At 39.0% G+C, this 22,167-nt stretch overlaps 1 protein-coding gene across 7 annotated transcripts in view; it reads right to left on the minus strand.

Annotated features, from left to right (window-relative positions):
• The window catches only part of spata17 (spermatogenesis associated 17), a 155,226-nt gene that overhangs the window by 65,929 nt on the left and 67,130 nt on the right, over positions 1–22,167 (minus strand). For all 7 annotated transcript variants that reach the window (XM_035413012.1, XM_035412993.1, XM_035412969.1 and 4 more), the window contains one exon: positions 4,839–4,987. In XM_035413012.1, coding sequence (XP_035268903.1) covers positions 4,839–4,987 — 149 coding nt within the window. The remainder of the gene's footprint in view (positions 1–4,838; positions 4,988–22,167) is intronic.

Raw genomic sequence — 22,167 nt, forward strand, 5'->3', positions numbered from 1 at the left:
ATAACATTTTTGGTGTGTGGTCATTCCTAATGTGTGCGGTAGATAATATTTTTGTAATTTTGAGATTTCCCTTTGGTGTGATTAGCTTATGGAACCCTCTGTTGAGTGACTGCACATGGTAACTGTAAGATTTACTACTGTGCTGTTCTGTCATAAAGTCATAATCTCTGGTTGACTCCTCTGAGTCTGTAACCCTCACTTAGTAGGATCCTGGTTCCATTTGCATAATGGTGCTGTTCAATGAGAAAAGAAATATCGCTAGGTATGTGCCTTATGTCTTAATTAAGTTTGTCTAGCTCTGTTTTTATTTACCTGTCCTCTTAGATTGTGTTGTTTTATTGACACATACTCCAATGGGCAGAAAAAAAAGACAAGGAGAAACAAATAAAATAAACAGATTTCATACTTGTTTGAATAAAACCAGCTTCCATCTTGTCTCCTTTACTACATCTGAGCAGCCATAAGTGCATTCATAATTTTATCAGGGACTTCCACCCTTGTAATTGGGAGTGACAGTCACAATATTTCCTGTTGCTAAATTAGCCCATCCTGGAGGTTGCACTTATGATATTTGTCTACAATAAACATACAGTAAAATTGTTTTTAATGTTGAAATTATAAATTGCCTGAGTCCTGTCTCTCCTGTCTAGTTCTTTGTTTATTGAATGTAGTCGGATAGCAAATTGGCTATTATGACTGCTATTTTGTACCTGGATTTCTGCATTAATTACTCATTAAATGTGGTCTGATCTTCATCTAAATCACAATAATAGACTACCACATTCTGCTTAAACTAATAACAAACAAATAATTGTACTTCTTGTCAATACTGAGTGCACAATTTAGATATTCACAACTGAGGTTGGAAAAAGTTAGTGAACCTCTAGGCTAATGGCTCTTGGGGTGTGGGTTGGAGGTGCCCTGTCCTATAAAAAAAGTTGAATAAAATTTGGTTACTGACAGAGTCTGCTCTTCTCAAGAAACATCTATTCATGTGAACCATACCCTGAACAAAACCATTTTCAGAGGAATGTATAAGAATTGTAGAGATGCATAAAGCTGGAAAAGGCTACAAAAGGCTTCTAAAGGCTAGGCCATTCATCAATCTACAGTAAGACAAGTCATCTACAAATGGAGGAAATTCAGTACTGTTGCTGCTCTCCCTAGAAGTGGGCATCCAGGAAAGATCATGGCACGAGTGCAGCATGCAATGCTGAAGCAGGTGAAAAAGAACCCTAGGGTAACAGCAAAGGACCTAAATAAATCTCTTGAGCTTGCTAAAGTCTCTGTTCATGTGTCCACTAAGGCTGGCCCCGAACGTTCGAATGGTTCGGAATTCGTTCAGTATATTGGCATTCAAATCTCAATTCAGGGTTCGGATGATTCGTTTTTTTAATTATTATTATTATTATTATTATTATTATTTGTAATTTGAGGATAGGTTAGATAACCTAAAAAAAATGAAATAAAAAAAGACAGAGCACGCAACGTGCATCACTCACTTTACAAACGCTTCAGTCTACGTGTCCATTGGCACAATGGAAACTGCGAAGAAATCAGCTGTGTGGAAACACTTCAAAATTACCGATGACAAAAAAAAGGCTCAATGTCAAATATGTAACAAGCAACTGGCATACCACGGCGGCACAACAAATCTGAGTGATCATTTGAAATCTGTAACTATGTCTATAAGTAATTTGTTGGTGAAAAGATATCCTGTAGCTAATCTAGTAGGCTAGCTTAGGCAGTTAGTTAACAAACTAGCTAGCTAACTTTGCATTGGCTAACTGCTGTTACAGGCATAGGCGATTGGCATCAAAGAAATGTAATAATAATAATAATAATAATAATAATAATAATAATAATAATTATTATTATTATTATTATTATTATTATTATTATAGGTGCATCCCCTGATATCGCAGCCCTCAGCATCATCAACATCCTCAACAACGCTGATTATATTATTTATTTTGTTTATTTGGATGCTCGTTGTAATGTCCTCATATTGTCAGGTTATTTATTCAGACGTAGCCTACATTAATGGCCTTGGCTGATCGAGGCCATTCGTTTATTTAAACATTTTGAAAATGTTCCAAGCTAGGCCAACTTAACATTGTGCATACAACTTTATTAAATAATTTCTTGTCGGCTAGCTATTTTTATTTGCCAGAGCGCTTTGTCTGACAGTGATTGTTTTTTTTTTTTTATTGTATCGTGCTGAGATTGCACCTGTTACATTTTTCTGTTACTAGGCTACTGATCTGCTGATTTTATAACAACTTTGTGCAATAAAATTTAATTTTGGAAATAACTGTTGTGTTATTTGATCCTTTCAATAAACGGGCATATGAAACTTGAAACCCTTCATTCACGGCTAGGCTATACAATGTCCCCCCACTGGATCCATAATGAACTGCAGCTTTCGGTTATGAAAGCTAATGGGCCTACGGTATTCCTAATTTTTAAACGTGTTTTTGTGAGAACGAACGTTCGGAGCTTCGTTTGGAAACACCAACGAATGTCCGAAGCCTAAAAAATGGCATTCGGGCCAGCCCTAGTGTCCACTATAAGAAAAACACAAAAAAAGAATGGTACTCATGGGAGGACACCACCACTGCTCTCCAAACAACATTGCTGCACATTTCAAGTTTGCAAAAGACCACCTGGAAGTTCCAAAACATAAAACCTAATTCCAACTGTGAAGCATGGTGAAGGGAGCATTGTGGTTTGGGGCTACTTTGCTGCCTCATGGCCTGAACAGCTTGCAATCATTGAGGAAACAAAGAATTTAAAATAGTATCACAAAATTTTACAGGAGAATGTCAGGACAGCGGTCCGTCACCTGGAGCTTAATAGAAGTTGGGTGATGCCACAAAACACATGAGTTAATCAGCAACAGAATGGTTTAACCAGAAGAAAATTCATGTTTTGATATGACTGAGTCACCAACCAAATTGAGATAGTGAAGCATGACCTGAAGAGGATTGTTTATGCAAGAAATCTGAGAAATATCAATGAACTGAAGCACTTCTGTAAGGAGAAATTATCTAAAATTCCTCCTAACCATTGTGCAAGCCTGATCAGCACCTATGGCAAACATTTGTTGCTAAATGTTTATTGGTGCTAAAGAGGTCCTACCAGCTACTAGATACAAGGGATCACATGCTTTTTCCAGCCTGTACTGGGAATTTTAAGAATGTTGAGCACAATGTGTTCAACAAAGACATAAAAAGTACAATTGATTGTGTGTTATTAGTTTAAGAAGAATTTCCTTGTCTATTATTGTCATTTAGGTGAAGATCACACAACTTTAATTAAGTAATTGAATGAGAATCCACATATTCAGGTAATTCAAACAGGTTCACAAACCCTTACTTGCAACTATATGATTTGAATGTAAAAAACAAAAATGTAGAAGACCTGCACACTGGTATGTAAAAATGGATGAAATCTGAAGGAGATGCCTCAGAAAAAACATTTATTTTTTGTCCAGTAGCCTACAAAATGCTCATAAAAGGGAATGGAAAGAGTCATTTGATTTGGCTATGAGTGATAATATATTCACAATAATTCAGCCTATTTGCCACCTGGGAAAAATATGCCAAAATGACCAGTTCTGCCTTTGCCTAAAATGACTTAAGAACAAAAGATTTTAACCAAAAAGAAATTGAACCGAGCAAGAGAAGAGACAAAGGTTAACACTGGTTTGGCTTTTCAGCAATAGCGAGGTTTGAGAGATTTGAATATCTTCAAACGTTATGCTGTAGGCTAGATTAGTAGCACTGGAATGATGTCAATCACTGATGCAAAAAGAAATAAATCATCAAGTAGCTAGGAAGCTACTGGCTAGGTAAATTAGTTACTTCCAGCTACTTCGTCAACAAACGTTATGGGTGAAATGTGGTGTTTTTTTAATTTTTTTTTAGCTTTGTTACCCCAGCCAGCTAATGGTAACTATACTTCTGCCTAGCCAGCAATACTGTATCAGACTCAATCATTTTGGCCAATAATATCATGCATGGCATGATGCACTGCAGTCCTCTTCCTACTTTTCAACACTCTGGTCCTCTGTCTCCAGACATCCAGTACAGATGTCAGACAGCATGCCTGCATATGTTTGGAGAGAGGGGCTTTGGAGGGACAGCTGAAGGAAGGGGGTGGAACGTTTCTTGTTTTTTCCCCAAAACATAGCTCCCTCCCATTTCTCCAAACTTACAGATTGCACCTTAAACATATGTAACTTGCTAAGATGGCTGCACATACAGTTAAGCTGAAGTGGTGTATACTATTATTCATTACATTGTTAGCATGCTGCAGCATGTCAAGAAGATGCCAATTACTGAAAATTGTGATTTAACATAATCAAAAGACATCAAATTCAAATAGAATAAAGTTAGCTTGTAGCAAGTAGAATTTTGCTAACAATCCTGCTTTAATGTGCCATGGCCTATGTAGATTTGTTAGGAGCTGTTAGAAATACCTAAAAGTATTTGTTTCTATCGAATGACATTATGCATATAAATGGAAAAATGGCACAAATTTTCCTGAAGAATAACACAATGGTGATGACCATATCAATTTTTGAACCGGTTTGGCATTTTGGAGTCCATGAAGCTGCACCTTAGAATCGGTGCATCTGTTCAAAGTGGTGAATCTATACACCCTCAATTTACATTAATACATACGTATGTACTACTACTATTACTACTACTACTGCTGCTACTACTACTACTACTACTACTACTAATAATAATAATAATAATAACAATAATTAGGTAAAACTGCAAGAGTCTGGATCAAAGAGTGATGTACAGGTGAGCCATGGCAGTACTCACGGCTGGGCTGAGATGTGACCCGTCCACTCCTGACAGAACAGGTCCTTCCTGACCTCCTCCAGCGCAGTGATGGATGTGGCCACGCGTAGAGTCGGCTCCAGGGGCCGGTATCGCTGCTGATTCACCTCGGTGGCCTTGCGGAAAGGTCCCTGACAGGTATGGGATGAGGTAAATGCTTTACCTTAGGGGCCCGGGCTATCACATTTTAAATAAGACCCCTGCATGCTGAAAGCTCTGCAAACTCCTAATAAAAGCAATTTCTCCAGATGGACCATCACAAACTCTGTGATTGTGTGGTAATGCTCCCTTGATAGATAGCCACAGCAGATTCCTCGGTGTTGGTAAGTATATGCTGGATCACTCGCCTACGAATTAATGTTACCACATACAAATACTTAAAAGCAGCTGGAATACTATAATCAGCATACAGTCAACACTTGTCCTTAAAACATTCACCCAAAACTGTGTTTATACTGTATGTTATTGATAACATAAACACCCAGAGCACAGCACATGTATTACCCTGCGTGACAAGAGACTGCTCTTACAGTAAGATTGCACCGCTACAGAATATGCATCTTTTCCTCACATTATCTTAATCCTCTATACAAATGTGGGAACTTATCCTCTATCATTCATCAATTTTGGTATCAATATGATGTTCATATCTTTTAAACTTTTATCTTGGTCATTTATGTTCCTACTTCCTCAACCTCTCAAGTCATTGTCTATGACTTCTAAAAGATGTTGATTAAATGATTCACATAAACTGTAGTACAATGGCAAATTGGAAGATCTATTTTGCTGAGCACAGCAGAAGTTTGAAAATGTTTGATTTTATTTAAAAAAAGAGTCAGTGCAAGTCAGGAAGGTGTTGACTAAATCCAAGCCTGTGTGTTCAGGAGCAGAGATGTGTCTATGTAGATTTATAAAGACTGAATGTTGAACCTTTAGTTGATCATTTCTGTGAAGAAGGTTTAACAGACCTGTGATTAATCAATATCTGTGTGCACTCAAAAGGGCCACCTATTTCCTATGACTAGTAAAGTTAATTCAACATAGGAAATACTGCCAACAGTAGGACAATTCATGTGCAAGTACAGTATTACTCCAGCACATGGGTTGTGCTAGAAATGTATTCTCAAGTAAATTATGTTTCAAGAAATACAGAACCACTTCTAATTTTGTGTATTGCTGTCAATCACAAATTCTTTCAAAGCAAAAGCGGGACACAATCTTTGAAAAAGTGTAATACATTTTTTTTATTTGACGTCATTTAAAATAGTGCTGTTGTACTAATCATGAAGGAATACACTATGAATTGTTTGCTCTCGCGAGTTAGGTAGCTACAGTATTCCATATTATTTCATGTATATTTTATGATGGCAAAATGGTACCCCCTTAGCTACATTATAGACTGTCATTTACTTTTATTGACATAAACAACTTATTATAGGTCTCCATATGGTACTTACGTGTGGAAAGGTATGGAAGTATAGTCATTTTGGGTATATGACAAACCTGGGTCAAACACTTCTTATCTTATCTTGTTAGCAGAGTTTGATAATAAGAATGTTCCAATGCCACCAAATGTGGTTGTATGGCCATATTTGCAGCAGCAGTTTGGCTACTTAATTCATGTCCTCCAAATGAGCAGTATTCTTTGAAAACTACTCACTTTAAATAATTTGGAAAATGAACAATATGTATCAGGAAATGTTAGTTCAAAATTATGGAAATCATATTGCATACAAAAAACTAGTGCCTTCCTAGAGAAAAAAAGAGCAAGATAAAAAAGACTATCTGTAGCTAGTGTTACCTTGTAACCTCTTCGCAATTAGGACAAATCTTCAGCCTTTCATCATGAGATTGTAGGGCCAGAGGATTGGGATGGCAGGTATGCCATCCCGCCAAGTTACGCCTTGGCGGGGCGGCATGCCCCATACGTATACAGCACCAAGAGTTTGGCTCTTTTCAGGGTTCCCTACAGAAATAATCACAATCAGCATAGACTCTCAGCCCTTAAAAACATACATTTCTACACCTTCTGACCACATTCCAACAGACATAATTCACAAACAACTTCACACATCCACACAATAAAGCCACAAACTTCAGGGGTCTCCCCATTGGACATTTACATACAACAGCCCATAAAAACATTAGATGCACACACAGTTCTAATGTCTAAGCCTACTTCCCGCATAGCTCACTAGGTAGCACAGTTGCTTCTGGAACGTTTTGGACAACTGACAGACCCAGGTTCAAATTCCCCCTCAGACAGAAGCAAACCTCTAACTCATTACACTGGCTTGCTGGTTAACTAAAAATAAAACATTTAAACTACTGCTTTTCCATCTGTAAAATCTTTGTGGGAAACAGGGCTGAATGGCAGAGCTGAATTTCAAAAGACCATAACAAAACATGATTTCACTTAAACAATCCATCTCAAATAATGCAACCATGACAGTATGGAATCCAATGAACAGCTTCAGTTTAGATGGCAATGGCAGTGCTAGCCTACTACAGTTTCACAACAAAAGATAAAGAGCTCTGGGTGGAGTGGGAGTAAAATTATTCTTGATTAAAGACGCAAGCGGCGTTGGGAGGGGTCCAAGCATTGGCACCATCGCGCCCCTATGGAGCGATTTTAAAATGGCTTTGTCCTCATGATCATATGCCTTCACTCAACATATCTATTGAATATCATGATGATTGTATAAAATATTGATGACTTATGGCCAATTTTGTGCTAAGAGACGCTGTCGGATGACTTAGTTGCGTCGCCATGGATGTGTCCTGGCCGCTTCCCGTAAAGGCCTTTACTATGTCGTAACACTTAGATGGCATGTCGTAACACTTAGATGGCCCGGCGTGTATGCACAGCTGCAGTGTTTCTGCGCCGCAACTAAAAAAGGCGTCACTAGTGTTGTCACGATACCAAAATTTTGACTTTTATACTGATACCAGGTTTAGTATCACAATACTCAATACTGAAATGATACATGAAACTTAAACGATGCTAATTCGATACTCGGTACCTAACAATACTGAAATTACCTTAATAGATCAGAAACGTAATGTCCACAAGGGTTGACCTCATTTTCGAATTCATGGTTTATTAACAACCTGGTTCATTAACAACCTTTAAGTTGAAGCCTCTTCAACATATTAATATGCATAGACCTATAGCGTTACAACACTGAACAATAGAAAAATGTTAAATATATTTAAAAAATTAAACAGTAAACTAAATAATCTTTAAAACAGGTCTTTCACCTTTAAATAGATTTACAAACCGCATATTTTAATAACAATACAGCATCTATCTAAAATAAAATATTTCCAAATTGGAACACCTATTGCTACTGAAGTGAACTGAGTCAAAGCTTGCGCTGTATCAAGGAACTGAGTGCACAAGCGCAAGTCACCTCACTTGGCAACCTTAGTTGCTACTGCCATCTAGCGAAGATTCTGACAAATTACACTTTTCATTCTCTAAATCAGTAATGCGGGAGACAATTTTCCCTGGCTTTTACATTTGACTCAAAACTACCGAACGTCGGAATATTCTAATAGTGAACCGTTTTTTTTTTTTTTTTAAGTACCGAGAAAGTGCTGACGTTTTGGAATACCGTGCAACACTACGTCAGACACATATTCCAATCCATTGCTCAGCTTAGCAGAGAATGGACATTTCAGAGCGCCACAGAGACAGATAGAATAATAACACCATCCTCTCAAAAAGCTTTAATAGCCTAGCATGCACTCTGGCTGGCACTGTCTTCCATTGCTTCTCCGACATTCAGACCCTCCCCTCACTGATAAAAACTAGACCCTACGGTGTCAGATTACTTGCGTCGCCATGGATGTCGCTTGCCGTAAAGAAGTTTACTAGATGTCATAACACTTAGATTTGGAGCTCCAGCTCTTCCGCACCCCAACTAATAAAAAAGTCCAAATGGCGGGCAAACAATATGGCGGACATGGGTGCTCCCAATGGCAAAGTAGTAGAGCACATTCAGATGCATCGGTAGATGAAGTTTTGTGTTGACCTGACTTACGGTGTGGGAGTTATGACCTTTTAAACATGACCCTTTGTTATAGCGCCACCATCTGGCCGACATAGGTGATTCTTAGTGCCTGAGTAGTGGGGGGCCATAGGAACCCACCTACCAAATTTGGTTGGTCTACAACTTATGGTTGCTGAGCCTCAGACATTTTAGCGGAGAAAGCTTCCACGCCCCAACGAAAAAGTTAAAATGGCGGCCAAACAATATGGTGGACATAGGTGGTGCCAATGGCAAAGTTGTAGAGCACGTTCAGATGCATATGTCGATGAAGTTTTGTGTTGATCTAACTTATGGTGTGGGAGTTATGGCCTTTTACGCAAAACCCTTTGCGCCACCATCTGGCCGACATAGGTGGTTTTTAGTGCCTGAGTACTGGGGGGCCATAGGAACCCACCTGCCAAATTTGGTTGCTCTAGGGCTTATGGTTGCTGAGCCTCAGACACTTTTAGTGGAGAAAAATAATAATAATAATAATAATAATAATAATAATAATAATAATAATCCTAACAGATACAATAGGGTTCCACCAGCTTCGCTGCTTGGACCCCTAAATATAACAAACCTAAGGATGATATGTAGCCTAATGTGGCAACTTTCATGTGGTTTGTGGAGCAGCAGGTGAGCGTTTTTAAGGGTCACTGAAAAGTCCTAGCACTAGACCTAGTCCATGCAAACAGCACACAGCACAATAGATGTGTTGCTGCCATTTCTCCAAGAAAGCCCCTATGAACCAGCAGTTGAAATGTAAGGAAGCAGGCCAAGGAGTTTCTGACCAGTATTTATAACTTGGAATACTTCACTCTAAAGAGAAATCACCAGATTAATTAATTAAGAAACAGCCAAAGGAGCCATATGAAAAAAGCTTCACATTTAATTCAGGTAAAGTACTTGCTCTTGTTCAAAAGGCAACATTTAAAATATGGCTACATTTTAAAATTTATTTATCAAAACTTTTAAAATAAAAATGTTAAGTAGGCTATGTCTCTAAATGAGTAAGAGGGGGTGGGCAGGGCTTGTTGTCATTCACTTTAATCACCAGTCAGTTGAAAATACGGATAGCTTACAAAAGAGTGCCATGTGTAATTATTTTGAAAAGCTCAACAAAAGCACGACAACATCTATGATGTTATCCCACCTAAAAACCAAACATCCTACGGATCACAGCAAACAAGTGTAGCATAATATTTTCCAATTGAAAGTGGTAATCTTAGAAAATACATTAAATTATTTTTGCCAGGTTTAGTTAAATGTGCATGGTGCAGATGTGAGCCAAAGAGAGCTCAGCTCAGCTTGGCTATTGACGCTTCTGGAGTATGACACACTATGAGTATAATGCCTGAAAACTTTGAGTTTGTTGAAGACTCCAAGGATAGGACAAATATTGCATTAAGACAGCTCTGATTGCATCCCAAACAATCTGATGTCAAAGGAACATCAGTGAGAATGATGGTCTGGGGGCATCTAGTTAAAACTGTGATGATGTCTTTCTGATACTGACAGGTGTCTGCGAGAGCATAACAGAATGTAATACAATTGATGAAGTACTAACTAGCTAACCAACCATATCTCACATGATTGCCAGATAACTATCTGCATTTCAATCTTAGCTGGTAAGTATTGTAGCGGCACACCGCCTCAGCTAGGCTCAGTTACATGTAACTCACTGCCATGTAACTGAGCGTGGGGGGAGGGGGGGGGGGGGGTTGATATCAGTTAGATAACTATTCACTAACTATAAATTAGAAATAATAATACATATAGGTATAAGAAGCGATGATGGGAAACCCAGGAAACCCTAGAGGGACAAAATGTTAGAATCAGCTCACTGGGAACAGCGTCACCTTTGGCACACTTTTGCTCTCCAGGCTCTGACATGCGCATAATTTCAAATTTCACTGATGCAGGATTGATGGAGCCAGATATACGGTTAATTGGGTTTTAGCAATTATGTATAGGGTCTGTGCACCCCAAGGGCCTGTAGTTAAAGATATATATTTCACTGTGATACAGGAATTAGACCTCACGTCCTGTTTTTCCATCATCACCAAAATAGTTTAATTTAATTTATTTATTTAACCTTTATTTAACCAGGTTAGTCTCATTGAGATTAGAAATCTCTTTTTCAAGAGAGACCTGGCCAAGAAAGCAGCAGTTGATTACAGACAACAAAATTTCAACATTTAACATACTATAAAAGCAGACAAACAGCAATGTTCAAAGTTTCACAATCTGGTTAACATGAGTAATCTGTAGTGCAACTAAGAGTCAAAACAATTACAAGTTTCACTTTCCTCATTTCCTCATTCAAAACTTGCCTTTTAAAAAAATCATTCAATGATAAAAACTCCTGTAAATTAAGTTCTTTCTGGAGCTCATTTCATGCAGAAGGAGCTGAGAACTGGAATGTTTTTTTGCCAGCCTCAGTACGAACTTTTGGCACAGACAATAAAACACTGTTTTGTGAGCGAAGTTGGTATTTTCCATTAGTCTGCTGGACAATGTACATGCAAAGGTAAGAAGGAAGCAATTTCAATATAGCCTTGTAAATGAAAATATTCCAGTGACACAGTCTACGTAATGCCAAGGAGGGCCAGCCCACTCTTCTATAAAGAATACAGTGATGTGTCAAAAATTTGTAATTTGTGACAAACCTCAGTGCCCCATGATACACCATGTCCAACCGACCCAATGACGCTAAAGGTGCATGCATATATAAAATGTCTCCATAATCTATTACCGGTAAGAAAGTAGTTGAGACTAGCCTCTGTCTCACCTCAAGAGAAAAACAGGACTTGTTTCTAAAATAAATAAAATAACCCAACTTACGCCTAAGCTTTTTTACAAGGGAATCTATATGAAACTTATAAGTTCTCACCCTTTCAATTGGTTTATTCTGTGTGATAACGATACAAGGTAATGTCTGCGGCTCTATCTTTGACCTAGTGAAGAGCATCAACTTGGTTTTATCAACATTTTAAATAAGCTTCAGCTGATAAAGCTGAGCCTGTATGGTATTAAAAGCAGACTGTAGACCTTTTTTACTGTTTCTGCATAAAAATGAAAACTGGCATTTGACACGTTTGCCAATATTGTTTAAATAAATAAATAAATAGTGGTGGGTGAACTCATGGGAAAGTTCTTTTTTCTTCTCACTCATGGGTCCTGGGTAATCAAATGGATTTGGGGAGGATCAAGGTTGTCTGGGAATCCAGGGGGTAAGTTGAGGGTGCTTCAATGTCTTCAATGACATGGCCAAAGCATAGGGGTGAACTGTCCTTTCTGTTAACTTATCCTCTCATAGCATCCTACTTTGAGACTAGATTGTCTACAACAGATAACTAAATGTCAGTTAGTTTTGTGGTTCTAATCTGACAGACAAATTTGGCAATTTAAGACAGGGAAGCAGGTTTTTTATTCGCTTGTAAGCATGTTAGTTAAATGAACATGAATTAAACATAATGGTAGCTGCCGTGCTTATTTATTTCAGTATGTGAATAGTATGCACAAATGAATTTATTTAACCATTTCAAAAGGCCATATTTATTACCAACAAATTTGATTTCAGATATTACACTGGGAAATAATTGTTCAGAAATGCTGCTGATTGCATATTAACTTGTGTCTCGACATGAACCGCAATTTCAGGCTCATGTCTGTATGAACTACTCTGTTGTAGTCTGTATTAGTATCTGTTTGCTGTTAGTGTTTATTTTATGTTTCTGTAAGTTTATTATTTTTCCTCCGTCCCAGTATTTTCATTCTCCCGGTCACTTGTCTCCCCAGTGCCGTCTCTGTGTCTGTGTTCCCTGAGCTGCTTCACTTCCCTGTATTTGCGTGATTTCACTATTCGGGTGGTTCCGGGTTTTAGTGGTTTCCCCCCTTCTTTCCAGTCTCGTTTTACTTACTTCCTGCTTATATCTAGTTTTACTAATTTCTACTAATCCTTACTAACTTATAGATTGTAAAGTACTAGCCTCATTAATATACCTACATGTTAATATTACTAATGGATTAACAAACACTAGTTTTGGGTTTTTGATAGTTTAAATCACTATACTAATACATTAACCATTCTCCCCTTTTCCATGCTGCGCTGTAGCTCCGCCCATTTTCTTTCTAGTCTGCCCTAACGCCGAGTTCTGCAATTGCCTGCACCTGTCTCTTGCTCTAACTGCACCTCTCTCTCTCTGCACATATTTTACCTGCTAAACCCAGGCCATCTGTTATCATTGTTGTCTATGTGATTCCAGTCCGCGTTTTGTCAGTCCCCTGTCATTTAATTAGTTATCCTAATGTTCTTCACCTGGATGTTGTTTGTTACTCTGCTCTCACTCACGTAACCCCTCCTTGATTGTTACCTTCCCCAGTGTATAAATGTCAGTCTTTTCCACCAGCTCCCTGTCAGAACGTTGATTGTATTCACTGTGCCGATGTTTTGTAAGCCTTTGTTTATCGAGATTCCTGAGATGCCTTTTCCGTACGACTTCGAGTTTGCCTGCCTCTTTTGTTTGATTGCTTTCTAGTTTGACCTTCGCTTTGTTTTGACTTCTCTTTTGCCTGTTCCTTTGTACCTTCGCCTATCTGATCTCCTGGTTTTTGATTTTTTGCCCGTTTACCACTATTCTTTTGGAAACTCGAGTTTGTACCGTCCTATCTCTGATTACCTGGCTTTGAACTTTGGACTGAATAAAGACAACGTTTTTTTGGATTTCCCTGGTCTGCGTTTGGGTCCTTGCACAGAACATTACACTACTCTACATATAACTACTTGTACTTGAAACTTGCAAACAATTTTAAAGATTTAAATGGACTGACTATGTGTAAGATCTGTGGTTAGCTATAGAACGGTTTGTGGGCTCTGCAAAAAAAAAAAAAAAAAAAAAAAAAAACCACATGATTGGGGTATTTTATCAATAGTCAACGTCGGCTTTGATGACGAAAAGCAGATAAGCTATCCAAATTTTATCCTCGTTCTTTCCTTTCCATCATTTGTCTTCTCTGCTACTTTCCTCCGCATACTTCTGGGTAGGAGTGGTAGTGGGTAGGGATGGGTATCGAGAGCCGTTCCTAATTGGAACTGGTTACAAAATTCAAAAACCGGGTATTTGTTAAGAAATGTGTTTTTCGAATCCGCTTACCAAATCCAGAAAATGTATTTTTAATGGCATTCGTGATGAGTAAAATGCAAAGAATTTTAATCAATGTCCAGGGCCACGAAATAAGCATATGCATCAATGTGCCTGTAATAGACCACGCCCCCATGATGGGGGAAAACAATCCATTGAGCTCATTGTGCTCCATATAGTTAGTATTAGTCTTCAGGGGATTATCAAGATTATAAAAATGCCGAAACAATGTTGTATGGTGGGCTGTAACAAAATTAAAAAGAGTCAAGGAGCCCAATTTTAAGTTAACTGTCCTCCCGTGCAAAAAGACCGAGCCAATGAGGAGAAAGTGGATTCAGTCTATTAGACATGAGGGGAAATTAGGACCAATGTTATTAGTCCCAGGGGGGAAGCTGGAAACCTCTGGGATTCTGAATCAAGCCACATCTATATTTGTAGTAAATTAGCCATTCAGTAGGGTTGCAGTACAAAGACCCCTCATTGCAAAGGCAAGTGCACATTTGAGAGTTCAGTGATGCAAAAGACATAGGCACTGGTCTACAGAGATGAGGAAAAAAGTGATATGGTCAGATGAGTCATCCTTCACCATATTCTCGACAAGTGGGCGAGTGCATGTGTGGCGTACACCAAGAGAACCATACAGGTCTGAATGCTTCACCCCCTACAGTGAAGGGGTCCGGTGGCTCTGTTATGCTGTGGAGGATATTTTCTTGGCATGGTTTGGGTCCACTTGTCCCCTTAGAGGGAAGGATCACTGCAAATCAGTAAAATTATTTTTAGTGATCATCTTTATCCTATGATGAAACATTTCTATCCTGATGGGAGTGGTCTCTTCCAGGATGACAATGCCCCCATCCACAGGAGACAAGGGGTTATTGAATGGTTTGATGAGTATGAAAATAACATGAATTATATACTATGGCCTTCGCAGTCACCAAATCTCAACCCAATTGAACCCCTATGGGAGGTTCTGCTCCGACATATTAGACAGTGCTCTCCATCATGATCAAAAGACCAAATGAGGGAATATCTTTTTGGAAGAATGGTGTTCCATCCCTCCAGCAGTTCCAGAGACGTGTAGAATCCATGCCAAGGCACACACTGAAGCTGTTCTAGCAGTTTGTGGTGGCCCAACACCTTACTAAGACACTTTATGTTGTTGTTTTCCTTTAATTTGTCACCTGTCTGTGTCTATTTTGCTTGACTATCCAATTTTTGTATTAGCTGATGTAGCTAAATGTCCAATGAGGGGGGCGTATTCCTTGTGGGCCTGGAGAATTTGTGATGATGTCATCGGCAGGAAGAGGAAATGCAATGACCAAACAACAAGCTGCATGCAAGCTATCTGCAACGATGTCACACAGTGGCTCAGAGACTCTTGTCTTCATCTGAATGTAAGGAAAACTGTTGATATGTTCTTCACAAAGTGAACCACTGATGATTCTGTACCAGATGTCTGTGTTTCAGGGGAAAAGCTGAAAATAGTGTCTGACTTTTCATTACAATTGATTCCAATCTCACCTTCAAATATCAAAAAGTTAAGAGTAAAATTAGTCAAATTTCCACTGTATTGGAAATCATTTGACCACCAAGGCAGAATGATTATACTTTAATTATACTTAAAAGCAATGATCATTCCATGCTTACCATACTGTCTGACAAGCTGGACTCAAGCCTCGCACAGCTATTTTCAGGTCTCTCCAGAGATGCTCTGTTGGGTTCAAGTCCAGGCTCTGGCTGGGCCACTGAAGGACATTCGCAGACTTGTCCCGAAGCCATTCCTGCGTTGTCTTAGCTGTGCACTTAGGGTCGTTGTCCTGTTGGAAGGTGAACCTTCGCCACAGTCTGAGGTCCTGAGCGCTCTGGCGCAGGTTTTCATCAAGGATCTCTCTGTACTTTTCTCCATTCATCTTTCCCTCAATCCTGACTAGTCTCCCAGTTCCTGCAGCAGAAAAACATCCACACAGCATTATGCTGCCACCACCATGCTTCACCGTAGGGATGGTATTTGCCAGGTGATGAGCGGTGCCTGGTTTCCTCCAGACATGACGTATGGCATTGGCTAAAGATTTCAACCCATGAAGGCTGTCATGTGCCTTTTACTGAGGAGTGGCTTCCGTCTGGCCACTCTACCATAAAGGTCTGACTGCAGAGAAGGTTGTCTTTTTGGAAGCTTCTCCCATGTCCACAGAGGAACTCTGGAGCTCTGTCAGAGTGGTTATTGGGTTCTTGGCCACCTCCCTGACCAAGGCCCTTCTCCCCCGATTGCTCAATTTGGCCAGGTGCCCAACTCTAGGAAGAGTGTTGGTGGTTCCAAACTTCTTCCATTTAAGAATGATGGAGGCCACTGTGTTCTTTGTGACCTTCAATGCTGCAGAATCTTTTGGTAACCTTCCCCAGATCTGTACCTTGACACAATCCTGTCTCGGAGGTCTGCGGAAAATTCTTTTGACTCTATGGCTTGGTTTTTGCTCTGACATGCACTGTCAACTGTGGGACCTTATATAGTGTTAGGATATTTTGCCCTTATTCGTGGAGTCAAATGCAGGACGATGAAGAACACGCTGACAAAGTTTTCTCAGAGGATTTGATGTTTAATTCAATGCGCAAGGGAGAGACAGACCCAGCACATTCGGGCGCTGTGCTGAGAGAATCTCTGCCGATCACACTGTGTGGTGTCTGGATATACAGTTTGCAGTCATACATATCAAAAGGTTCAGTTAACCCTCTGGGGTCGAGAGCTCCGCCGGCGGAGCTCGACAAGATGAAATTAACTTTCGTTTCTATTTGGATGATTAACTTCACGTGCTGTTATCATACAGACGCAACAAAAACATTGACAGAAACCTTAGAATCGCGACTTTCCAATGCGCCCATTGGCAAATAATATAAATTGTTTTAAATGTTCCAAATTTGATTAATTAGATCATGTATGCTTCGCTAAACTTTACTCATTACTATGTGAATTTCGCTCAGCAGGAAGTCCGCCCAAATCGCATTCACACAACGTTAACATTACAATTACTCTCCATAGAAGGAGACTAAAGGAGGGGCGATGCGAGATCCATGTGAGAAATGCCAAGTCTGCGAAAGCGGAATAGAATGTCACGGAGTGTCGCCTAATTCACTTCTTTTGAGGTGAACATTTCGTTTAATTTTGGAAAATGGTCTGTCCGGAAGCCGACACTGATGAAGAGCGGTGTCATTTCGAACAGCGAACTGATCCAGCTGAGGATCAACTTCATGCGTAAGTATATTTCTTATGATCATATTGGTAAATATGTGTACTGTATTGCAACGTATCTGTGTGTTTGTAGGAATATCCAGCAATGTGCACGTTCGTAAATTCCCACACTACGAACGATTCGAACTATTGCATCTCAAAATGATAGGCTAGGCTCTCTGCATCTGGTTGTGTTAAAAGTATCAGGTAGATCATATTCGTAATAAATAGCTCATGCCTGGCGTGTAGTGGCGTGGCTAGGATTCTAAAACTGATGTCCTTGCACAATCGATATTAGCATACTGTAAGTAAGTTCGGGAAATAGCAATAAAATAACCACTTAGCTAAACAGACCTAGCCTAGTTCAGATTGAGTCATTGTTATTGATGAGTTGCGTGTAGTTTAGTTGGAATATCAGTGTTTATTTAGTTAAGCTAATGTTGTTTCGTTGATAGCTTGCATTATTTGTAAATGTGTGCTGTATTACATTCTCTGTGTGTTTGTAGGAATATTCACTAATATGCGCGCTTGTAAATTCCCACACTACGAATGATTCTAACCATTGCTTCTCAAAATTATAGGCTACCTCTCTGCGTCTGGTTGTGTTTGTTTGGTTCTTTGTTTGTATATGATGTCACATTTCATAAATTTTGTTTAGTGTTAAACTAACTAAATGTTAAATTTAGTTAGTGGTTTGTCCCTTTTTTGTAAAGCACATTTAATTTTCACCTGTTGAAGGAAATGTGCTATATAAATAAAGTTTGATTTGATTTCACATTTCCTAACAATTTTGTTTTTATTGTATTTGCAGAGATGTTGATCAGGAAACACGGCCTAGTTCACCACTAGCTAAGAGGCCAGGCAGGCGTTGCAAGAGTACACCAGTCTCATCTCATCTTCCATGCAGTTTACTTCAATAAATGTTCTAAAATCAAAAGTTGTCTTTGTTTCTGTCTTCTAAATGGCTCACTGAGTCTTTGTCTTAGTGGTGGGGAGGCATGCGGCCAGGTGTGAATAGCCTACTTAGCTGGCAGGTATTCCTACCCAATGCATATTCATTACAGAAAGGCCATTTGCCCTCCCATTCTCACCTGGTGTTGAAAAATAGTAGTCACAACACTAACTTTTAGCAATTTATTTTATATTTCTCATTAGATTTGCTAAAATATTTTGTCATCTTTTGATACCCAAGACCTTGAAGAACACATTTCAGTGACCAAAAGTCTTATTCACAATTGTTTAGTGTGTTTTATTACAACATTCCTGTGCATGTTCAAAACTACTGTTTACAGTTTGTGTGTTTTTAGAGCAGTTTACAATCCACACATTATTATGACCTACTTACTGCTGCCATATTGTTGTAGCTGAGTTTGTGCTGAAAACAAAGATATGAAACACTTTGGAATCACTGTATGTAAAGTTGATGAAATTTACACAAATGTCAGAGCATCGCACAATCACCAGTGTGCCTCATTTTACCCTTAGACCCCAGAGAGTTAAGTGGCGGGCCGGAGACAAATGGTCTTGTCCCTTCCTGGGGACCCTCGCAGCCATTTAGCAGAGGAATGTGACATCCTTGCCACAGACACTAGAGGTGTTATACTGAGACACACTACAGAGGGGCTAGACACAGCGGCATGCAAACTACAGACACAGTAATGGCAGAAACTGAAACACAATACACTACATATAATATATATATGTATACTAAATAAAACTGGGAACCTATCAATAGACAGGTGTGTGACTTTCCAAATCATGTCCAATCAATTTAATTTACCACAGGTGGACTCCATGTTGTAGAAACGTATCAAGTATGATCAATGGAAACAGGATATACCTGAGCTCAATTTTGAGTTCCTTAGAAAAGGGTCTGAATACTTATGTAAATGTGATATATTTTTATTTATTTTTTAATAAATTTGCAAAAATTTCTAAAAGCCTATTTTGGCTTTGTCTTTATGGGGTATTGTGTGTAGATTGATGAGAATAAAAATGAATTTAATCAATTTTTAGAATAAGGCTGTAATGTAACAAAATGTGGAAAAAGTGAAGGGGTCTGAATACTTGCCGAAGGCACTGTAAACCTGCACAGTCGGCGTACCACCAGGCTCTTAAAGCACTTGACAGGAAGCCCAATCGTTATCACCACTGTCACTGCCTAAGAAATCAGAACTTATTGAGTATTTTTTTACATCTTAATACTTCACATGGCTTGGCTCCCCCCTTACTGCCTTTGTTAAGCAGAGAGCAATTGATACAGATCTACTAGACTGCATGATTTCTAAGAGGAGGGCTGCTTTTGGATAGTCAGCTTTTTCAGTGTCGGCACCTCACAAATTGAATACACTTCCTACACACATAAAAGACTGCAATACATATCGCTCATTCACAAGTTACCTGAAATTGTGGTTAAAAGACAATGTCAGGTGTGCCCATGCTCTGTAAATATCTTAACAGCCTGTCACATGATCTCTGCTTTATGCACTGCTGTAGATGTTTTAATGTACTTGTATAATGTGTGCTTTTTGTATTTGTTGTATTTATTGTACCTGCCCAGGAACTGCAGTTGAAAATGAGCCCTGTTGGCTGAACTGTAACATTTACTGAAATGTGTATCAATGTTTATCCCTGTAAAACTACAATGAATAAAGTAATATACACAAAGCCAATTATTTCATTCCATTCAACTGGCAAGAACAATATTTAACCTTAAATGATGCCATTTATTCTCTTAAAATATGATAAAGGTAAATGAGTAAATTAGACTTTTTAGAAAATGAGATTTGTCCTCATTCTTTTTAGAGAATGAGATTTTTGCTTTCTAAATCTGTCAAATAAAACAGTGTGAATCAAAAATAAAACCACCATTGGAAGACTCCATTAAAAAAAAAAAAACTTAATCGAACTGCTTTCCTCCTCAATCTGTGCGGCCTTTTCAACTCAATCTGTATCTACAGTTTAGACCAAAAGTTTACATACGCCTAGGCTATAGACATTCAAACTCAATTTTTCACAACTCCACACATTTCATGTTGCCATACATTTCCTGTGTTAAGTCAATTAGGGTATCTACTTTATTTCCATAAGAGGTTGTAGGGCAGTTGTACATTGTTTTTCTACAGTCCTCTCTCTGAGGGCTCAAATGCTTTATTTCTGCATAAGTTCCCAAATGAGCCTGTGTCTGTTACTTTCAACATTCCAACACTATCTTCCACTTCCCTTCAGGATCGCCAGACCCCTCATGCCAGATACTCATAATTCTACGATCAAAGCTATAGCTGACACTGGGGGGGATTAACAACCTCCTTGCATGTAGAGGAGTCATAGTAACAAATGTTAATTCGCTGTTAACCACGCTCGCGGTGTGAACCCCCCACAGTGTGATATCTCTGGACTGCACCAACTCGGCGCCTAGATAACCGCTGCGTATCCCTATAGAGCAGGCACCGTCAGTATTTCAAGGCTGCTCCATTCACACCAGCGACTGGAGGAAAACCTAATTGAATAATTAGCAAATACAATTACAATATCCAACAGGTCTGAAAAACTCAAAGTGAGTGCAGGCTATTAGAATATTACAGTATCACGTTGCTGAGTTCCCTAGCCTGCACGACTTAGAAATAATTCTTCATCTTCTCGTAACCTGAACCTAAAGTAATCATCTTGCACTGCTAAATAATTATGCAACTAGATCAAAATTGAATAAATATTCACCAAAGTTATTGAAACCCGCCCCACAATAGGAAAGGTGGACGTGATAAGAAGGTGTGCCCTCCAAACAGCCAACGACAGCTCAGACCGCTCTTTCCCGGTCCAGTTTTTAAGCCAATGACCACCAAGGCCAGTTCTTCTTTTTTTCAATTTTTTCCTCCATACCTGAGCCATGGCTCACGTTGATTTTTAGGAAGCTACTCTAGCCTCGGTGTCCCCGCCGATTAACCCTGGATCGCTGTCCGTTGGACTTAAGAGTGTTCGCACCGCTTCGGAACCGTGTCTTTACGCATTGAAGTACTGACGTGCTCGTGTTGGGAGACCGGTGACGCCGATCAAGCTGGCCTGTCTCAAGCTGCATTTTCCGGCTTTGAACTTAGTGTGTGCTGCCTCAGCTGGGTCTCGGGGATCACTTTCTCCTCTCTCTTTCCTCTCTTCCTCTCCCCTCCACACTCAAACTCGTAAGTAACGCCATAATTCAAAGTTTAACCTACCATTAGCTATTTATGTGTACATCTGTACAGAGCCAGCAGTAGCAAGACAGCTAGACTGTAAACCTAATTGTATGGTTAAAGAACTTTGTGCTATGAGTCGAGTGTAACTGATTGTTGTATGTCTCATACTAATCATAGGCTACATGTGTAAAATGGTATTAGTTCATAATGAGTTTCTGTGTAGCGATACCCAGCAACCTTGTTGAGAGAGCGTTTCACTTATGAACAATAATACTGATACTATAACGTCTGACTAGTCACTACATTCTACATCATATGTACTGAATTGTAACGTGCTATACTGTGCCAGTATCCTATCCCATATTACAACCAAACTGCTTAACTTATAATAACAATTATTTGTCATTAAAGCATATATTTTTGTATAAGTGTGTTTGTGTTTCCTCTCTCATGCTGATGGAATGATCCACCAACAAAGTCAAATAGAGACATTTGAATTAATAAGTGCGGAGGGTCAATTCCCTCTAAATAATTTTAAGTGTTGAGATTGATAAAGGGTGATCTCCAGTTATTCTGGGTTCAGTATTCAGAGTGCTGCGCCATTAACAGGGTAGCTGAGGGTGACCCCCTAATTAAATTTGAAATAATAAAATAATATAAATTAATTTAAATTTAATAACTCAACTAAGTTCTATCAACCTTATGACAACATCATTTCAAAATAATAGCTAAGAGACA

The sequence above is a fragment of the Anguilla anguilla genome, chromosome 1 (genome assembly GCF_013347855.1).
Source record: "Anguilla anguilla isolate fAngAng1 chromosome 1, fAngAng1.pri, whole genome shotgun sequence".
Lineage (NCBI taxonomy): Eukaryota > Metazoa > Chordata > Actinopteri > Anguilliformes > Anguillidae > Anguilla > Anguilla anguilla.